Source organism: Pogoniulus pusillus, chromosome 7 (assembly GCF_015220805.1).
Source record: "Pogoniulus pusillus isolate bPogPus1 chromosome 7, bPogPus1.pri, whole genome shotgun sequence".
Taxonomy (NCBI): domain Eukaryota; kingdom Metazoa; phylum Chordata; class Aves; order Piciformes; family Lybiidae; genus Pogoniulus; species Pogoniulus pusillus.
The window spans coordinates 6,919,634-6,941,453 of NC_087270.1; the positions used below are offsets into that span (position 1 = coordinate 6,919,634).

The window sequence follows — 21,820 nt, forward strand, 5'->3', positions numbered from 1 at the left end:
ATTCTATTCTATTCTATTCTATTCTATTCTATTCTATTCTATTCTATTCTATTCTATTCATGACAGAAGATGACTCCCGAAAAGCAAAACATCCAGAAGGAAAATGATACATTAAAAAACTTAGCAGATAGTTTGAGAGAGCAGCTATGTAAAACAAATGAACAATTGCACAACCAAAAAACAATGGAGCAAAAATTTGTATGTCAAATCAAAAGCCTGGAAGCTGATCTAGCAAAAACAAAAGCTTTAGCCAGCAAATATAAACACAGATGTGATAAACAGAGTGTTTCCAGCCTGACCACTGCCCAACAAGTGAAAAATCTGACTATTCAGATTAATGATCTAACTGAAGAAGAGACTAAGCAAGCAGAAGATAGAACTACAACACAACCATATACAAGAGCTAAGTAACAAATTTAAAAAATTGCAGGATGAGCTCCACCAGAAAACTATGAGTGAAGAAATGACATACAAGAAGATGATTCTTATTCAGGAAGAATCTATTCAGTATAAACATTTTGCAGAGGAATTTAGGAATAAATTTGAAAAATTAATGGAATCTCAAAACATCACAGAAAAGGACACTTTTGATGCAAAATTATAGTGTCAGTCAGTAGTGTTGAGTTTTCATTACATTTTACTGTTTTTCATTACATTTTACTGTTCTGTCTAAATTCAAGATGTGTTTGTAAAGAAAAGAACATTTTTTTTGGGTTGAAATTTAAAAAAAACATAGTATAAAGACTTTTTTTCCTTCAAAACTGGAAAAATAAAAAATAGGAAAGAGCTAGCAAAACAAAACAAAACAAACCCCAAACCAACAAAATAACCCCAAAACAAACCACCAAGAACAGATTGTTTTTATTTTGAAACAAATGTGTCTTTATATTGAAACGTCTGTGACTTGGCTGACTGAGAATCAATTCCATTCCCCAAACGTGAAGATTAGTGCAGTACAGGAAGAACAGAGTGGAATCTCCAGTCAGGAAACACTTTATTTTCATTACAGCACAGCAATCTTACAAACTAACTGAGCTCTATCTGAAAATGCCTTCTGCTGTTCTTACTCATAACTAAAAGAAACTTGGACTGTTGACAAACATTTAACTTTAATGAATTTACCCTCCCTTCTAGATCACTGTACACTATACTTCTAAACAATTATTCTCCATCAGATTTAGCTTTCCTAGTCTCACCTGGTATACAGGTTCAGAATTCTCTTCACTACTTTTTGTTTCCTCTTTATGCCTGATTTTTTCTTCAAATAATTGTTCAGAATGGTACAGTAATGCAAGTTCCTCCATGCTTGTACAACAGCGTTAGTGTTTCCCAGAAATGCTTTTCTTTATTCCCATTAGGGTAACATTCTTTCTCACAACTCTTATCAAGTAGTCAGATCAATCATTTTAAGATCTCATTGACAAATGGTGACATCCCATCTCACAGTAGAAAGGACTGTAACCACCACAGTAGAGTGTCAGGTATTTTCTGATTTCACTGCAGTTACAAAGAACTAGATGGCTTAAGTACCTTTACTGATCTGGCCTTACATACATGCATCTATTCATGAGTTTCAATCCACTCTTGGAAAATTGCATTCCAAATCACCGAATGCTTGTGGGCCTTTTAGGATATCATCTGGTCCAACCTTCTTCTCAAGCAGAGACACCTAAAGCTGCTTGCCCAGGACCATGTACATCTGGCTTTTGAGTATCTCCAAAGAGCATGAGACTCCACCACCTGTCTCCTGCTACTACAAAGCCTCTGCAAGACGTTATCCATATTAATAAAGAGAGCAGCAGAAGGTGCCAGTAGTTTCATGTTTACATTCTCTAAACTTAGCTACAGGTTTACTCTGCTGTTTCATGGACTGAACCAACATCAGGGGACAATTAGCAATAGCCCATTGCAATGATCTTTTTACACAAAAGGGCAACAGTCCTGCTAACCATACCATTGAGCATAGGAGAGTGACATCCACAGAGGAATTTGTAACTCTGTAAAACTCAGAGAAGATTTGTCTAGAGTTGAATATAAAGTGGAAAAAGCATCCATCTGTTTCCACTCTAACAGGTAGCAACTGCTTAACTGGTACAAGAGGACCTTATGCATTGCATTTTAGATGCATAGTAAACCTCTTCAACACAATTAATTTTGCAGTTCAAGATACTGCTAAGGTTGTCGGTGTAATTAAGTAGGATTTCCAATATATCAGCAAATGGTTAAATTAACAGAAGCTCTTTGAAAAATAAACTATTTTCTACGTGGAGAAACAACAGTTAACTATCAGCATGAAAAAAGATACAGCATTTCATACTAAATTAACATTACACATTTACATAAGAGCAAAGATTCAGATTCTTAGCATCATAAAGTACCTCCTTAGGAATAACTATTTCTGTCAAACTATTAAAAAAAAAAAATCAGACAAGACAACTACCTAATAAATCTTTCATGTATATACACACAGAAAACATTTTCCTAACTATCCAGTGATGGCACAACTCTTTGTTTCTGTAACTCTGCGAGCTTTTCTTCCTTCTCTTGCAAGCATTGCAGAAGATCCTGGGATTAGGGCATGTGACTTTCAGCAGATGGGAGGCAACATTTAGCCTCCAAACACATTGACAGTTTCAAAATGCAATGCTACTACTACACAATAAAACATATATCCCTTCTTAATAACCTCTTTCCCTCACTTTAAACATTGCTTAAGAGATTTTTTTCATTGCTTTTTTAACAAGTAAGCGCTGCAGACTAAGTGGTTAAACTGATGAACAATAAATCAAGTTTTACTCCGTATCAAAATGCTGGGTGCATTTCCATCCATTGTTCTGGGGACTACAGTGGAATGTAAACCAATGAACGAATTAAGGACATGCAAACCTCTCCAGAAAGAAGTGACAACTCACAAATCCCAGGCTTATACTTCAAGCTTATGTTGCTGCTTATGCTTTTCCAGAAGTTTCTTGGTAGACAGTGTGACATTACACTTCCCACACTTGTATTTTTTAATGTGTGTTTTTGCATGCATTTGGAATGACTGCTTATCCAGTGTAGAAAATTTACACCTTCTGCAGTGCAGCTTTAAATGAGTCAGTAAGTGGCGCTTCAGGTGGCTGGATGTGCGGAAAGCAACAGAACACTGACCACACTTGAAGGGCTTCTCCCCTGTGTGAATTCTCAAGTGTAGCTTCAAGTTTCCATTGTGGGCTGTGGAATAGCCACACTCTTCACACACATATATTTTGAAAGGTAGCTGATTTTGTGGTTGGTAGAGAGAGACAGCAGATGAGCTTTCCCCACAAGAGTGTGAAGCCAGATGCTGTTTCAAGGACAGCCACTTATTTGTTGAATAGTCACAGTTCCTGCACTTCAGATGCTCTATATTAGAATGTGTGACTCTGTGTCTTCTCAGGTGACTGGAAGTACGGAACTTCTTCTGACAAACACTGCAGCTGTAAGGTTTCTCACCTGTGTGAGTTCTGATATGTAGTTCAAGGTTGCTTAAAGTGTATGTAGTGTACTCACACTCTGCACATTGATAGAATCGGGGTTGACCTACTAGCAGATCAGTTTCTTTGACCCTCTGGACATCTGGTTGCGCTCCAGAGACACCTGAATCAAGCAACGAATGGACACTGCTTGACCCTTCAAAGGAATCAAAATCTCCTTCTGAATACGTGCCACCATGCATTTCAGGGTGCAGTTCAAGATTCTCTAAATGGCTGTCTACATAGAGGCAATGGTAAAACTCACACTCACTCCTCACATGAATGAGGCTGTGTTTCTCCAAAAGCTTGGATGTTTTAAATGCCTCATTGCATTGTTTACATACAAATGGTCTTTCATTGGTGTGCATTTCCAGGTGCAGCTTAAAGTTGCTATGAATAACAGTAGCATAATTGCAGTGTTGGCACTTGTACGTTTTAAATCCAGACAAATTAGAAGGCTGTGTATCACTTAGGTTTTCCATACATCTCTGATATGCATTATCATCTTGAACTTGAGAATGCAAGTCCCTGGAGTTAATGAGAGGTTCCTTTCTGCAGGGTAAAGTGTCCACTTCGTAAGAATTCAGGGGACCTTCTGATCTATTCCCAGTAAGAGGTAAGATCTTGCTTTTATGGCTGTTTGCAGGGAATTTCTTTTCAGAACAGTTTTTATTGTCCCACACTTCACCTGCCTTCCCCAAGTCTAGCTCTGAAGCCAGTACTTCTCCAGTAAAACAACCATTTTCTTTACCACAAAGAGACAGAGGAGCGTGGTCCTGCAAACTGCTGTCAACTCCACATATTTCATTTTCACACTCATTGCTCTGGCTCACATAACCATTAGCAGTAGTCTTACACTGATCATGAAATTTCTTATGAAAGCCAAAATGCCCTCTGCTGTAAAATACTATGTTACATTCACCGCATGTATAATGCTTCGGAGGTTTCTGGGCTGCTTTTCTCCCATTTATGAAGTCCACTTGCTGCCCTTGGCTTGTTTCCTCACTTGCATGCAATCTCATGTGTCTCTTTAACCCAGTGGTGCTCGTGAATGCTGACTCACAGACCTCACAGGAATAGGGTTTAGCCCCTGTGTGGGTGTAGCTATGCCTTACCATGCTTGCAAAATACAGTGAGAAAAAGGTGCAAAACCTGCACTGGTACAGCTTGTACCCAGCATGCCAGTACATGTGATTTAACAGATAGGATAAGCTAAGGCAGGAATAATCACACTGAGGACACTGGTAAGGTGGTCTCTCTTTATGACCCTTCATGTGATGAATAAAAGTCCTAGGACTTGATGAAGCAAAGAAACAATTTTTGCAGGAAAAACTAACAGGCACACCCAGAGGTGTAAAGTCCCTTTCCATTTTGATGAAAAATTTATCATATTTACTTTCTTTTTTCTTAGCCTCATACTTCCTTTCTTCAGCTCTTCTCTCCATCAGTTTTCTTGCGTTTATTCTGTTTTTTCTTGCCTTTTGCAACTTACTTATTTTCTTATGAAATTTAAGGTGATTCTTAAGGTTGACAGAAAAGAAAAAGGTTCTCTTGCAAAAGCGGCATTTATGTATTTTCTTATTTTTATGAGCTGAATAAATATGTTTCTTGAGATGTGCACTACTTTTATACATCAAGCTACAAAACCTGCACTTCAGTCTTTCGGGCTTTTTCATAGAAGAAGCAGCTTTAGAAAGAGGTTTTATGGTCAAACCATTACTTAGCCATGCTAACCCTTGCTGACTTTGGTATTCTGTGGCGCTTGCATCAGCTTTTCGTTGCCAGTATCTTTTTCTAGGAAATGGTGTTAATGTCTTGTACATATGCTCTCCAGGAATCTTTGGTTCAGCAGAAGTGGAAGCATTTACCTCTGTTTTCCCTACATTTTTCAGCAATTCTTCTGAAGAACATCCACTAAGAAGTGAAGCTGAACAATATGTGCATTCTGATTCTTCTGATTCCTCTTTCAAGCCATGTTCCAAAAGAGAACTCAGACTTTCATCTTCAAATTTGCTCCTCTTTTTAACTTCTTGATCTCCATTCTTTGAAGAATCAGGACCTAAAGGGGCATAAAAAATCACATGAATGACATTTCACACAATCACCCACGTTCATGATTAATTAATAGTAATAATCCCAGACTAACAACTGCTCTCCACTCCTTTTGCTTCCTTAATGCTTTCCTATCTCCACTTCTTCCCTAATGTCTCTCTCCATGTCATCCATCTCTGTTCCCCCCAACATTTAAATACAATTTTAAGAGAAGAAATATGAGTTAGGAGTCTCTTTCTTTCATTTTCCTCTATTCACTCAAACTTCTGCATTTCCTAAGACAACACTGCATTCCCTAGTTTTAATGAAAGAGCTTTATGTCAGAATTCCTATGAAAGTACTGTCAACAAACTTTGCTAGGTTCCATCCCTACAAGTATGATACTCCTTCTGTTGTATTCTCTTAGAAAGGAAAGTATTCTTGGTACTTCTCTGTGGCTTTCCTCCCGAATAACTTCCATCTGCTACAAGGAACAGCAGCTTTTAAACCTAAATTATGCCTCTAATATTTGGAGACTTCTTCTCTCTAATGCCACTAATAGGGATTGAAAAAAAACCCACCTCACCCTGACATTTTTATTTTCATATTCTTTCCCCTAATGAGAGGCTGCCCTTTTGCAGACTGCAGGAGAATCAAACAGTAACCATTTATTGCAGCTTCACTATTTCCCACAGGAGTCTGAGAAAGGAGTAATCATACTCCAGCCAATATTCTCTTTCTGCTGCGCAGGATTTTAATCTATGTTGAAATGCTTACTGTAAAATAAATGTTTGCCATTCTTCCTATACACTTTCCCACACACTTCATAAAACTTGTGATTTATCAGATTTCTTAAGCCTTGCACTAGTCTTACTAATATACAATTGTATAAGCTTACCTTCCATTTCAACATTTGTCTCTATCTCCTCGTGGATTTCGGGTTGTTTCTCTTGGCTGCTATCAGAAGGAACACTCGCAACACCAACAAGTTCCTCTTCGTGCCTGTGCATCGCTGCCAATGTCAGCTGTCTGCTTGTCTTGACAGTCTCATCCCCACCTTCGTGAAGAGCAGAGAGAGGAGGAATCTTCTGGACCCCACCATCACAGTCTTCTCGGTCACCGGCTTCATTTACCTCTGTAAGCTCTGTTTCACAGAATGTAGGCAAGTCGTAGTCCTCACTGTATTTATCTGTGCCTGCATCACACGAATCCCTCAAAGATGTTTTTGTGCTGTTACACACACTCTCAGCAGCACACGTTTCTTCAGAGCATTTCATGCCATTATCCTTATTTGAAGCAGCCTTGCTTACTACCCAAGTGCTTAAACCGTTACTGCCATTTAAAGGTGTCCCATCGCCACATGCGTTAAGCTCTTGTTCACCGTCCTGCTTCGCTTCGGGAACCGAGGCCGCTTGCTCCTCGGTGTCATCTTGGAGAAAATCATCATCGCTCAGCACAAACACAGTGATCGGGAGATCAATTTCAAAGACATCCGACTCTGAGGAGGGGAAAATGGTCTTTTAGTGCTAGCTCCGTGATACCTACTTGCGGCTCCCCAGCGGTGCCCATGGCACATGCGCAAGTCCCGCCCGCCATTGCCGCCGCTTCCCCTCCGGCTCCGCCATTCACTCGTGCCTCTCACGCTCCGCTCTCCTGAAAAACGCGCACTTACCGCTATCGTCCACCGGCTCCAACAACCCCTGCTCCTCCGGCAGCCCCCGCTTCCCCGGCATCTCCTGCTCCCCCGGCATCCCCCTGTTGCTGAGAGCCCGCAGCGACCCACCCGCGGACGCAGGCAGACGTCTGCAGCGGTCGCGCGTGCGCGCGGGGGCGGCGCCTGGCGCTGCCGGTTACGCCGCGCCCCGGCGGGAGGGGCGGCGCCTGGCGCTGCCGGTTACGCCGCGCCCCGGCGGGAGGGGCGGCGCCTGGCGCTGCCGGTTACGCCGCGCCCCGGCGGGAGGGGCGGCGCCTGGCGCTGCCGGTTACGCCGCGCCCCGGCGGGAGGGGCGGCGCCTGGCGCTGCCGGTTACGCCGCGCCCCGGCGGGAGGGGCGGCGCCTGGCGCTGCCGGTTACGCCGCGCCCCGGCGGGCGGGGCGGCGCCTGGCGCTGCCGGTTACGCCGCGCCCCGGCGGGCGGGGCGGCGCCTGGCGCTGCCGGTTACGCCGCGCCCCGGCGGGCGGGGCGGCGCCTGGCGCTGCCGGTTACGCCGCGCCCCGGCGGGCGGGGCAGGGCGAGGCGAGGCGCGGCGCGGGCGCCGCCTTCGAGCCGAGGAAGCTCTGGCGGGCGCAGGCTGTGCCCGGGTCGTGTCGTTGCTGTGCTCGCTCGGTCGTTTTGCGGTCGGCTGTTTCCAGTGGTCTCCTGCCTTATTCCGTCCTAAAAGAGTTGAGGTGCCGTGAGGAGTGACAGACCCCACACGATTCAATGTGAATCCACCAGAGGCCTTCATTGTTCGTCCTGTCTCCATTTACATAGTCTTAAGCATAGGCCACACACCTGCACATGAGCATAATCTAGGCAAGTACAGCCCAGTCGCTAAATATATTACGCCTTATTTTCCCCCTTAACCAGATATGCCATTATATTTCCTCCCCCGTGGGAGGCATCCTGAAGCTGTGGGAAGGAAGGTCAAATGCTTACACACTGCTTCTTGTTACTCCCTCTCATGTAGGTTATACTTCTAATAATGGAAAAACATGAGGGGCATTTTTGTGATAAAAAAGTTCTTTCCCAGCACTGATTTTCCCCTGCGTATTGCAGAGTACCAACTCTGGCTTCAAGTGAATTCCATTAATGCAAGTACAACATACTCCTTTTTCCCTATCATTGTGTCTTGCATAAGTGATAGTTACACAGCGTGTTAGAAATGATTGAGGCTTCCACTGAGTGGTATGGACTTCTCATTAGAGTAGGTTGATTACTAGGGTGACTTACCAGTCAAAAGGCATTATATTTGTGATGGCTGTGTTATAATTAAGCACAGATGAGACCCACATCTGAAAAATGCAGATCATAAGTGCTGAATTTAAGGTGCTTATCAAGGAAAAGGGCTAGGATGAAACTTTCTTGGCATGCATGATTTCTCTCAACTGTCCTAAGCAACTAGCTTGGGCTTTCCCAGGGACCAGCGTGTGCCAAGCTATAGGAAGACACTTCATTGTTTCCCTGGCAGACAGTCAGCACTTGGTGTTTTTCCATAGGGCCTTTTGCTGTGCCTGCATTTAGCACCTATTCCAGAAGCAGCAAAGTTCACACCAAGAGACTTCTCCCAAGCTTAAAGTTACCTGGAGTCTCTGTGCCTTACTCATTTGCTGTGCCTGCATTTAGCACCTATTCCAGAAACAGCAAAGTTCACACCAAGAGACTTCTCCCAAGCTAAAGTTACCTGGAGTCTCTGTGCCTTACTCATTTGCTGTGCCTGCATTTAGCACCTATTCCAGAAGCAGCGAAGTTCACACCAAGAGACTTTTCCCAAGCTTAAAGTTACCTGGAGTCTCTGTGCCTTACTCATTTGCTGTGCCTGCATTTAGCATCTATTCCAGAAGCAGCAAAGTTCACACTGACAGACTTCTCCCAAGCTTAAAGTTATCTGGAGTCTCTGTGCCTTACTCATTTGCTGTGCCTGCATTTAGCAACTTATTCCAGAAGCAGCAAAGTTCACACCAAGAGACTTCTCCCAAGCTAAAGTTATTTGCAGTCTCTGTGCTTTACTCAGAAACAAACCAAACCCTTTTTCTATTAACAGGGTTCTCACAGATGCTACAAAGGAGATTTTTCATTTCATAGATGGAGAACCATAGAATAGTTTTGGTTGGAAAAGACCCTTGAGTCCAACCACTAACACTATGAAGTCTGGTGGTACACCATATCCTTTAGCACCACATCTCTGCATCTTATAAACACCTTTAGGGATGGAGATTTGACCAGTTCCCTGGGGAGCCTATTCCAGTGGTTCATATACTTTTCAGTGAGGAAATTTCTTCTAAGACCCAATCTGAACTTCCCCTGGTGCAATTCGATGCCATTTCCTCTCACCCTATGGCTTGTTAGTGAAAACAAAACACAAAGGACTCTCTTGCCTAAACAGAAAAAGGGAACATAGTCCCGGTGTCCCAGATGCCAGCTCAGTCCTGTGTCAATGGGAACACAGAAGGTAGTTAATGTTGTTTGCTGCACTGATAATTCTGCAGCCCATGCTGTCTCCTTGCATAGGTTCCTTTGCCAGATACTGCAGTACTTCAAATTATTATACCATCTCTCTAGTGCAAAAGAGAAGTCCTGCTTGTTGCCACTCATTAAAAAAGAAATCATTCCATTTTTCCTGGCAGGAAAATGTACAGAATTTAAGAACAGAAGTCCAGATCTTGTCCCAGAGGGAAGTGCATTCCTTAGCAGATTAAATGCGTTCATACCTCTCAGTTAGGTCTGCTAAGTTCACAAAGTGCTCCAAGATTTCAAAATACAGCTATTATGGAAATAGCCATTGTTAGTCTTGTTTTTAATAGCTGCTGACAATCACCAATATTTAGAGGTTAAGTGCCAAGTTAGAAGCTGTGTTTGTGAATAGCACTTTTCAAACATGCAAATACTCTATTATGTTTTGGGTAGTTTCGTGAGAAGCTTTATGTTGGTGTGCCTAGACTATCATCCAAGAAACATCTGATGGAAATGAAACAAACCAACACAAAGACTGGCAGTCATACTCACATGTCCCCTTGTGGAGTCAGTTTATGGTTTTGGTTGTGCTAGACTTGTTCTACATTTCATCTCTGCAAGGCTTTGTCAGATTTTCTTGAGCTGTCTGAAACTCAGCATTTCCATTTTGTGACAAATGTCAAAGTTTCATGGTGTATTTTCATTCTCAGCATTAGTAAATCATAAGTTTAAAAGCTTCCCTGCCCATTTAGAAAGCGTTGCCTTAAAGTTCTGTGAACACACACATATATATATGCACACAGGAAATTTCATTTCAAAATGAAACTTCAAACCTATTTTGGGTTGTTTTTACCTTTGTATTAGTTTATTCTCTTCTGATGTAACTGTCCTAATGGCCCAGGATATGGCATATCTCATCACATTGTTTTCCCACCAGGGTATGGTCCAGGTAAGGATATTATTAATGAGTAACCAAGTGGGCAGTTTCCAATGGATGGGATTCAACTGCAATCACCTAATTTTAGATAGCTTCTTTGTATGGTGACACATGGGAGCTAGTAGCCAAATTCCTGTTTTGGAGAAGAACTTAGAATGTAGTCCCACTCACTTTAAAGTAGATACCTATATTTAGAGAGGTGAATTGTTTTCCAGACTCTATTGCCTATATTGATGAGTTCTCTAGTAAATACATATTGGTTTGACTTTGGTGCTGAATTTCACACTACACTGGTCACCAGTGGAACAAGAGCTTTCTGAGAACAGAGTAATGGCAATAAATTTGAAACCTTTTGGCTATTTAATATCATTATCTTCAGAATATACCTGAGATCATTTTAGGCCTGTCATCAAGAACATGTAACAAGAGCAGGGTATATCAGCGGCTATCTTGTCACTGCAAAAAGTAGATGCATTTTTGATCTGATAATGTAAAACCCTACTGAGGCATAGCTCTGCAGCTCATGCAAGACAACTCAAAGCTGATTTGGTTTATTTGAACCTGTCTCTGCTAGGATTTTGCATTGATTTAGCAGTCTGATGTTGCACTCAGATGTAAAAACACAACATTTTTGAAAGCTTGTCTAATGATGCTTGGAGTGAAACTCTTCTGACCACATGCCAATGTCTGAATATGAGAAACTTAACTCAGGCTCCCTTTATTGTCAATGGGAAGAAACAGGCATTCAGAGTATGAGTGATTTGACCTATTTTAGGTGTCCATTTTGGAGTAATGAGTTTAAGATTAAATGCTGACTTGGAATCATACAACTGTTTCAGTTGGAAAAGACCTCTCAGATCATTGAGTCCAGCTGCCAACCTGCCGTCACCATGACCATTAAACCATGTCCCATACTGCTATGTCCACACATTTCTTGAACACCTCCAGGATAGCGACTCCACCACCTCCCTGGTAAACCTATTCCAATGCCTGACCACTCTTTCTGTATAGAAACTTTTCCTAATATCCAACCTTAACCTCCCCAGCACAACTTCAGACCATTTTCCCTCATCCTAGCACCTGATACTAGGGAGAGTGACTTCCATCTCACCACAGCCTCCTTTCAGGTAGTTGTAGCAAGTGATGAGGTCTCCCCTCAGCCTCCTCTTCTCCAAAATAAACAATATCTCATCTGATTGTCATAAAACCTGTTCTCCAAGCTCTTCACCATTTTTTTTCCCCTTATCTGGACACACTGTGACACCTTAATGTCTGTTTTGTACTGAGAGGCCCCAAAGCTGAACAGTGTTCCAGGTGCAGCCTTACCAGTGCCAGGTACAGGGGCACAATTGCTTCCCTCATCCTGCTGGCCACACTATTACTGATACAGGCCAAGATGCTGTTTGCTTGCTTGGTCACCTGAGTGTGCTACTGGCTCATGTTCAAATAGCTGCCAACCAGCACCCTCAGGTCCTTTTCTGCTTGGCAATTTTCCAGCCAATTTGCCCTAAGACTGTAGTGTTGCATGTGGTTTTTGTGACCCAAGTGCAAGACCTGACACTTGGCTTTGTTAAGCCTCATACAATTGACCTTGGCCTATGGATCCCTTTGCAGAGCCTTCCTACCTTCAAGCAGATCAACACTCCCATATAATTTAGTGTCATCTGTTCACTTAGTAGACTTCTGTCCATTGAATACTAGAGGAACACAGAGTGATTATCTTAGGTGTAGACGTCCAATGGGATTATTATAACTCATCTCATCCCCACTTCAATGTGCAGTGCCTTATCAGCAGCAAATAGCTTTATCAGTCAACAAACAGCATAGCTGATATGGGATCTGACCTAAACTAATGTGCATGGAGATGAGAACAAGCACTGGAGCCAAAGCTTCAGTGCACTGGAACAGGCTACTCAGAGAGGTTGTGGAATCTCCTTCTCTGGAGACTTTGAAAGGCCACCTGGATGCGTTCCTGTGCAAACTACCCTAGGTGATCCTGCCTTGGCAGGGAGGTTGGGCTCTGTGATCTCTGGAGGTCCTTTCTGACCTCCAAGGTTCTGTGATTCTGCTTGTCCAGCTCTCTGGAAAACTCAGGTAAAAATTGAGACTGGATGATGATAAGGAAAGAGAACACAGAAATAAGTAAAGTAAGCAAGTCCAAGGTAAATAATGATCAGAGTGTTTTGCTGAGACACTCTGAAGCCATTCATCATCTAGAGGTAGTAACTTGTGCTTAGAATGCCAAGGAAATTGGAGAGGTGGACTTCTGCTACAAGACTGCTGCTGAAACTACCATAGTCAAGTCCTACAGTCTGTACAGACAGGAATGCAGAGATGATCTGGATACACAAAAAAAGATTAACTTAATTAAAAGAACTCTAGTATTTCCAGTGCCATCAAACTGGTGCCTATTCCTGCTTAACCGGGGGGCCACCAGGCCCCCCGGCCTTTGTTCCACTCCCATTCACCCAGTGAGCATTATGGGGACTCACCAGTGGTGACAGGAGGAGGATCCTCTGCCCAGATGGGCACAGCTTAGGGCTTCTGCCTTTCCTGGGGCTGATTAAATAGGGGAGTGGGCAGGGAGGGCAAAGTGGTCACACCTGGTGTGGGAGGAGACTCCAACAGAACACAGGTGCTGTGGGTTTGAGGGAACAAAGAGGAAAATGCAGTGTGGAGTGGGGCAGATATGGTGGAAAAGGGGAGGTGGTGCTGAAAGGAGGGAGATAGGAAAAGGATGGAGATTAAAAAAGAGGAAGATGGGGGAAAGGAAAGAGATGGAGAGGAAAGGAAGAAGATGGGAGCAAAGAGGAAGATGGAAAGGAAGGAGATAGAAAGAAAAGGAGGAAGATGGGGGGAAATAGGTAGAGAGGAAAGGAGGGAGGTGGGGGGGAAGATACTGGACTGTAAAAAAAAAACACCAAAGTAAAACAAACAAAAAACCAACCCAACCAACAAACAAACAACCCAAAAGGTGTTACTGCTCTGGCAGGGGGGTTGAACTAGATGATCTTTGGAGGTCCCTTCCAGCCCCTAATATTCTGTGATACTGTGATTTCCATTTGGGAATGATGCATACATTAGTTTAACAGATGGGTGCCACAATTTAAGATCACATTGGTCTTCATTTTTTAGAAAATTAATGTTTTGCCAAAGGTATTGCAGCAGAGCTGGCAGAACAAAGTCCTAGACTAATAGAGGGGCTCACTCAGTATTAAAGGTTGTGTGTATGCTATCTTGTTAGTATATGCTAGCACAGCGATCCCTTCCCTCTGTATCTGAATTTCCTCTGGTTTGGTTAATTTAGTCCACAGTCTTCATTACTTAATCACTTTGTCCATCTAATCCAAGGCTGCCAATGGTCTATGGTTTACATCCAATGTGTTAACCACCTTTCTCAAAGAGCCTCAGTAGCCTGGTCATCTGGCTCACCAGAGACAGGAGTGATTTATGAAATCTATTTTAAAGTGTAGCTTTTGTTATGATCTGTAAAGGGCAGATGTTGAGGTGCTGGAAGGTGTCCAGAGAAGGGCAACAAAGCTGGTGAAGGGCCTGGAACACAAACCCTATGAGGAGAGGCTGAGGGAGCTGGGGGTGTGCAGCCTGGAGAAGAGGAGGCTCAGGGGGGACCTCATTGCTGTCTAGAACTACCTGAAAGGAGGTTGTAGCCAGGTGGGGTTGGCCTCTTCTCCCAGGCAACCAGCAACAGAACAAGGGGACACAGTCTCAAGTTGTGCCAGGGGAAGTCTAGGCTGGATGTTAGGAGGAAGTTGTTGGCAGAGAGAGTGATTGGCATTGGAATGGGCTGCCCAGGGAGGTGGTGGAGTCACCATCCCTGGAGGTGTTGAAGAAAAGCCTGGCTGAGGCACTTAGTGCCATGGTCTGGTTTACTGGCTAGGGCTGGGTGCTAGGTTGGACTGGATGATCTTGGAGGTCTCTTCCAACCTGGTTGATCAGTAATGATTATTATTAATGATTCTTCCTCTCTGACAGATAGACAGAGATGTTCATATGAAGGAGATGTGATAAGAAACATGTTGTTGAATTGTATTACTGAAGCTTGAAACTTCACCGTTTAACAAGTTGTGTGAAAGGACATTGTCATTTTGGAGGCAAGCAAAAATTTTGGAGAGAAAATATGAGGCTTAGGATTTGTCTTATTTCTGTGGGTGCATTGTGGGTGCATTTACAACACTTACACTTTTACTCACCCTGTTACTCCAATCTTCCTTTTCCATTTCTGGGAAAGATGACTCTTTTGCACCTGGAAAACACCTCAGAGAACATAGTTTTGCCTTCCTAGCAGAGTCTGCAGGTAATGACAATTTTCTGCAACAAGAAAGTGGCAAACTCATGTTCCTCCTATTGTCCAGATCAGTGTGATGTGACTTTCACAGTCAAACTGGGATCATTCAGATAGCAATAATATCATTGTTGCTGTTGTGCTTCCACAGGAAGAAACTGGTAATTTAAAACCTTTGGGGAAATAGTACTGAAGTTGGATAGCTAAAATACTTTCTCATTTTAAACAGCAGCAGGATTCTTGTGGGGTGTTTTCAGATTTTGGTAATAAAGGAAACAAGGAGATTATATGCAACATTTAAAGTCTTAACTCAAGATCTGAGACACCTATGTTCCAGTTCATCCTTTTCTATAGATTTGTTGTGTTGCCTGGACAGGATTCAGCTCAGCCCAATCCAGCCACCTCAAACTAATTGGCTTAAGACACCTCTTTGGGTTCCCTGTAATGTCAGTAGGCACCTCCAGATGACAACTGATGCCTGCCTTTCACCATTGACTAGATGAAATCCAGGTGGCCAGATCTGAAACTTTTAAAATGTTTTGTTTAGCTGAAATAAATTTTGTTCTAATGTTAGGGTTGTAAAATCCTTTTAAGTACATATGACAGACCAATATTAATTCATTCAGTTACTGGCAAAAATAGCACAATATTAGCTTGTCAGCTCCACTTGTGACTTGTGGTCACAAGTCAGTATCTGAGAAATGATGAGTGAAAAAAGTATCATAATTATGGTTCTTTATTTTCCTTAATTTTTTGTGCCTGTTGTATTCATGCTGACAGTATTTCTGAATAACTGTAATGGATAAAGAAGGCCTAGAATTTTCCCTTTTGAGTGAATACAGAGATTCTCTCCTAATGAGGAAACCAACCAACTAAACAAACATGTTTGCAACACAAATTGAATAGAAAATACGAGCATCTTCACTTCCCAGATAAGCCAAAGTGTGCCACAGCAGCCTTTGCCCCATGTGCTGTTGTGAGCTCAACAAGACCCCAACAACAAGCCTCTTTTGCCCCCAAGATCTGTGCTCTTTGTGTGTAAAACAAGGTATCAGCTGTGCTCTGAGAGGCAGGGCAGATAGCATAGCACAGCTTAGATCTATATGCCTGAAACTTCATCCCTCCCAACCTGACAGGTAAACTGCCCACTTGGAATGATGGGCTGTATGCTTTGAGTCATGCCCAGACATTGCCAAAGGGATGTGCTGATTTGCACTCTGCCAAGAAGTGTGCTAGCAATTTCAAAGATGTAAAGAAGAAGAGAGCTTTATTGACATCCATGGGTTTATGTTGCGGTATTAGGGCACAGAAAGAATTAATCTGTTGCCAAAAAGCAGACAGGAAGACTGTGGCAAGGCAAGAAACTGAGGCCAACACTCCCCAGGGCCCTCGCCACAAGACTGGTTTTCTTTTAATTGAGGCTAGGTTCATCTCTGGTTTTTTTCAGTGTAATTGAGTGCAGAAAGTATTCCCAGTTGCTGTTGCTGTTTATAAGGATAGTCTCTTACAGAGCAATCTGAATGAGTGTCTTAAAAGTGAGACAATATTTTTTCTGGTGAATAGCAGACTGTTAAGCAGCAGAAGAAAATGTGTCATATCTACCTAGAGATGCAAAAGACTGCAGTGATGCATAACTTATTCAGAGACCTTTTGTCTTCTGATTGGTTTTCCACTGTTGAGTGCTCTGTGCAAGGTAATCAGAAGGAGAACTCAATATTAACAAAGCCTAGCTGAGCACTGTTTAAACACAGGACAGAGAAGCTGAGAGTTTCTCCATGTAAATACAGGGAATAACCACCAAATATTTAACTGACCCTCTGATCCCACTTTTGTTTCCTGTCAAGTGCCAAGAGCAGTGTGCAGAGCACCTGACTGCAAGTTATTAACACCTGCAGCCTAGATAATTCCTTACATCACTGCAAAGAGGGAGTGAAGTGCCAAGAAGTAAACTAGATCACCCTCCAACACAGGGAATATGTGGAATATGGTTGCTGAGAGCAATGTGTAGCTGCAATTAACTTGAAACACTCAACCAATTGAAATGCTAGTGCATACTTCTAATAATATTGCAAAAGTAGTACAGTAGTTTCTCTCCATTGCCTCACAATCCTACTCTGCCATATTTATAAGCTGTTTCAGGTTTGGTGGTTTTGTTTAATGAGGCTGGAAAAGACACCTGCAAATTTGATAAAGACCTCCTAGGTGACACAGGGTCTTGACATGAGGCTTCTAGTGCATTCCCTGCTGCTCACCACTCCTCGACTCACTCAGCTGAGCAGTATCTTTCACATGAGTTTAAGATCCAGCAAAGTTCACAGGCTCACAGGATGTTAGGGGTTGGAAGTGACCCAAAGAGATTATCGAGTCCAACCCCCCTGCCAGAGCAGGACAATCCTATCTAACACAGATCACAGAGGAACACATCCAGACAGGCCTTGAAAGGCTCCAGAGAAGGAGACTCTACGACCTTTCTGGGGAGCCTGTTCCAGTGCTCTGTGACCCTTACAGTAAAGAAGTTCCCCCTTGTGTTGAGGCAGAACCTCTTTTACTGCAACTTACACCCATTGCTCCTTGTCCTATCCCAGGCAGCAGTGAGCAGAGCCTGTCCCTGTTTGATAAACATTTATCAAATCTGTAAGTCTTCTTTTCTCCAGACTAAGCAGCCCCAGGTCCCTCAGCCTCTCCTCATCAGCCATGCCCTCCTGTTCCCTAATCATCCTCCTAGCCCTCCGCTGGACCCTCTCCAGCAGGTCCCTGTCCCTCTTCAACTGGGGAGCCCAAAACTGAACACAGTATTCAAGATGACTTCTCAGCAGGGCAGAGTAGAGGGGGAGGAGAACCTCCCTTGATCTGCTGGATACACTTCTCCTAATACAGCCCAGGATCCCATTGGCCTTCTTGGCCACAAGGGCGCATTGCTGGGCCATGGTTAACTTGTTAGCCACCAGGACCCCCAGGTCCCTCTCCACAGGGCTGCTTTCCAGCAGGTCACCTCCCAGCCTGTACTGGTGGCATTTATTATTCCTCCCCAGATGCAGTTGCCTTAGCAGTGAGTTATTGCATTAGTAGTAGCCAAGCAGACAGCTATGCTGAATGCTCTCTGTACCAGAGCAATTCTAAAAGTACTGTTAGTGCCACCACAGCTTACCACAGAACAGAAGTTTTGTCTTCCTCATTCCACCTAATAAGAGTTTTGTTGTCATAAAGTGTGAGGAATTATGCAAAATTAATAATGTGTATTAATTTTGATATCCAGGCAAAGATTGTTAATAACTATGAACATGGTTTATTAACATTAAAACTCGCCAGAAAACTTATTCACAAGGTTCAGAATGCATGGTTTGGAAATTTATACACACAGGGAACAGGCAAAACTAGATCACTTATTTCTTAAAGTGGCAAACACAAACATGATACTGGAAGAGATGATTCTTGCAGTTAATTTTACTGCTTATCCACTAGATGGACACAGGAAGCTCCTTTCTGCTTATAGCAGAAGGCAGTTAGTGAATTGCAAGAAGTGTACTCACAAAATATTGTTAAACATTGCCCAAAGCACATGGAGGGGTTGCTGTCAGTAGTCTTAAAGCTATGAGAGGCTTTGGAGTTTCCCAGGCTCTTTTCTCAGGAAGCTGGGAGTCCATAGCATAGTCTCTGACCTGGTTCCTCTTGATTCCTGATTCAGCAGAAGCCTTGCAGAGGGGCAGGCAGGATGCAGTGCGATGTGCAGTCTTGGCACAAGGTCACAGTGGCTAGGCAGGCTGATCACCTGCAGGCATCTAGAGTCTGCTCCTGGTAAACTCGAGGCAGTGGAATTTACAGACAGTGTCAGGATGTAATGAGGCAGCAGCAGCACACTGTGCTACCTGCTCATCCCTTTTTATCAGTACAACCCAAGACTAATGGGCCTTTGGACACAGATTAGGCAATCAGAACGGCACTTTTCCAAGGCTGACCATACTCAGTGAAGCCAGGGCTTTCGTTTTCCTTTCCTGTGGTTGCTTCCCCCTGCACAGAAGGAGGGAGGAGCAGGGGAATATGTCTGGACAAGCCAGAGTCCTTAGACTCAATGGCTCCAGGTTCTTTGTTCTCTTTCCTGTGGTTGCTTCTTCCCACAGCAGAAAGGGGCAGAGCAGAAAAACATGCCTGGGCAAGCCAGGACATGGATAAGCCCATTTCTGGCCTGTCAGGCCTACCACAACAAAAGTCTCTGTTGCACCTTTACTCTGCAATGTTTCTGTCTTCATTCTCCATTAAACATTGTGGCCCAGATTGAACAAGTAAACCTCTTCTTTTCTATGTGAAACATCTCTGTGAATATCCACCCATGTTTTCTGCAACACTTATACAGGATTCAGTGTCTCAGCTGTTTTGCCCTTCTAAGCCTCTCTTAAATAGTAAGTTATAGTCTGGCGTTTCTAAATTCCCCATGGCTCCATTTAGAAATTAGTAAGAGTAGAATTAGCCAAATCCTAATGTGAAAGAAAATTGGCCTCCTCCTTAAAACTATTGTTGTATCAGTGGTGCTAAGAGGCACAAGCCAATAATGGAGCTGCATTGTTACCAGACCCTGAGCAGAAATAGGACATCAGTCAGACCTTGAAAAATGTACAATCTCAGTGGGTACATCAGGGGCAGAAGGAGGAGGGGACTACATGACTGCTACACAGTAGACAATAGCAGAGCCACTGCACCACCATCGAGTTTATCTGTAATGTCATAGGACTGCACCTTTGAACCTTGCTCTACTATCTGTCTGCACTGGATACACAGCCAGACTCACTTTGATATCACATCCTTGGTCTTCTGGATTCCTGCTTTTGTGGAGAAACTGAAAGAGGGAATAGAAGTGGATGTACCTTGGAGGTTCAGTCCTGCAGACAGTGCTTGTAAAACTGAATAGTGTCCAGAGATTCCATGGTTACACCATTTGGGTAAAGATTATCAGTCTGTACTTCAGCTCTGTTTCCACAGGTAGTAAAAATACCTTGTTCTCTTGTCTTCCACTCTGGTAACATTTCCTCTGACTGACTTTAAATACATCTAACAATACCCTCAAAACAAATCCCACTGGCTGAGACCTGCCACATTAACACAAGCAGGAACACAGTTAATGTAGCCTACCAGAAGCAGCACTGGGTTGGTTTTATTGCCCCCGTGCCTGTGTTCAAAAGGACCCTCAAGCATTTGCCATTCCTTCTGACCTTGTGTGACAAACATCCCCATTTGTGGCCATCACTGACACAGCCTGGTTTGTCCTATTTCAATTCTCCCAGACCTTAGTGCTGCTACCAAAGTTAAGGAACAAAGAGGAGGACCACTTTCAGATGTGCTGTCAGAGTGCTGCTTCTCAGCATGGTTCTGGATTTCCCTGCAAAGTGGAGAGAACTGAGTTTTGCCTTTCGAAAGAGGAAGGAGTCCAAATCAGCAATAGGTTATATGAAAAAGAGAAAGAAGGAGCAGAGCTGGGACTAGTCTTGAAGCTGAGGAGTCTCCTGAAGATCTAGTCTTCCTGCTGCCAGTGCTGCTGGAGGGAACTGAGCAGCTATGGCCCCAACTGTGATCCTTTGTTTGACTCCCAGTGACATGTTTGCTACTTTGCTGCTTCCAGGTCACTTCTGAACTTAGGATGACAGACAGTCACATCTTTGTTGCCACAATGCTACCTACATTCAGAAAGAACTGGAGAGCCTTAAATGATTCAGCCTGTTCACTGGTTTTTTGGTGAGTGGAGTGGCTGCAGTGCATTGCTTCTCAGTTCATCCTTCTCTTTTGACACACTCCCACATGAAATCTGCCTAGAGGTGTGCAGAGGATGATAATACAGAGCTACTGCACAAGAAATATTCTGGTGGGGTGGGCTTCTGAGCAGTCCATTCTGCATATGACTCCTTCCCTGTCATATGTTGGGATCTATAGACTTAAAAAATCGTTTAGGGCATAGAGGAATTCAAGGGCTGGACCCAGGAAAGTGCAAATTTGGGTTATTCAATGCCATAATTCTGCTATCTCTTTATAAGCTGGCAGCAAAGCCAGCTTGTTCTCCTTGCCTCTTTCTCCTGCCTTGCTGTCTCTGGTGGGAGCTGCTTCTTTAGGTCAACATGTCAGGAGTAGGCCTGCTTGTGGTCTGCAGGGGTCTTGTTTGGGCCTATGGGTGGCAGAGGTGCTGGGGAGGGAGGAGAGGAGCCCTGGGAAGGGAGGAGAGGAGTACTGGGGAGGGAGGAGATGAGCACTGGGGACTGTAGGATAAGTTTGGGTTGGGGGAAGGTTTAAGGTTCTGTGTATCCTGTAAGTGCTCTGTATTTTTTTTTCTCAGTCTTTCTCTTCAAACACAGTTCTGTATTTCTTTCCAAGTCATTTCAGAGTGTTTCATTCTGTCCACTCCTTAAAACCCCACAACATTCCCATGGTCTGAAGGACATGGAGGAATCAGGGAAAAAATGGAGGGCGAGACCAAAATGCAAAGGAAAATTCACTAGAACTTGCTACTAAAATGACTGAAAAATTAACTTAAACTGCAGAGTAGGTCTCCTCTCGTGATCATTTGTGCAACTTTCAGCATAAGAGGGCATGAATTTGTCTTTGAAACCTTGGAAGTAACAGAATTAGTGCTGCTCATGCTACTACTAAACTGAGGTCTGGGAACACTGCCATCGTATCAGATGCAAGCAGGTTTACATTGTCACATTCCACATCGTGGACCATTTTATTCTTCTCTAGTTTTTGTTATGTGTTTGCACCTTTGGTGCCATTTCCTTTCCACTCACAGAGCATTAGTGTCTGTCTCTTCACACTTTTGAGAGAAATAGCTGTAATATGCTTCCTACTTGCATGTTGAATTAACCTCTTCAAATCTCGTTGCCATCTTTCACTTCCCACCTTATGCTGTGTTTCTGCTGTGT

General features: G+C 43.4%; 1 protein-coding gene across 1 annotated transcript; it reads right to left on the minus strand.

Moving 5' to 3' along the window:
- Positions 1–844: 844 nt before the first annotated feature.
- Positions 845–7,314, minus strand: LOC135176644 (zinc finger protein 208-like). Its single transcript, XM_064145788.1, has 3 exons — positions 7,198–7,314; positions 6,424–7,023; positions 845–5,553 (listed from the first exon to the last, which is right to left on the minus strand). The coding sequence occupies exons 1-3, from the start codon at positions 7,274–7,276 to the stop codon at positions 2,924–2,926; spliced, it is 3,309 nt and encodes a 1,102-aa protein (XP_064001858.1). The 5' UTR covers positions 7,277–7,314; the 3' UTR covers positions 845–2,923.
- Between the last annotated feature and the right edge of the window lie 14,506 nt (positions 7,315–21,820).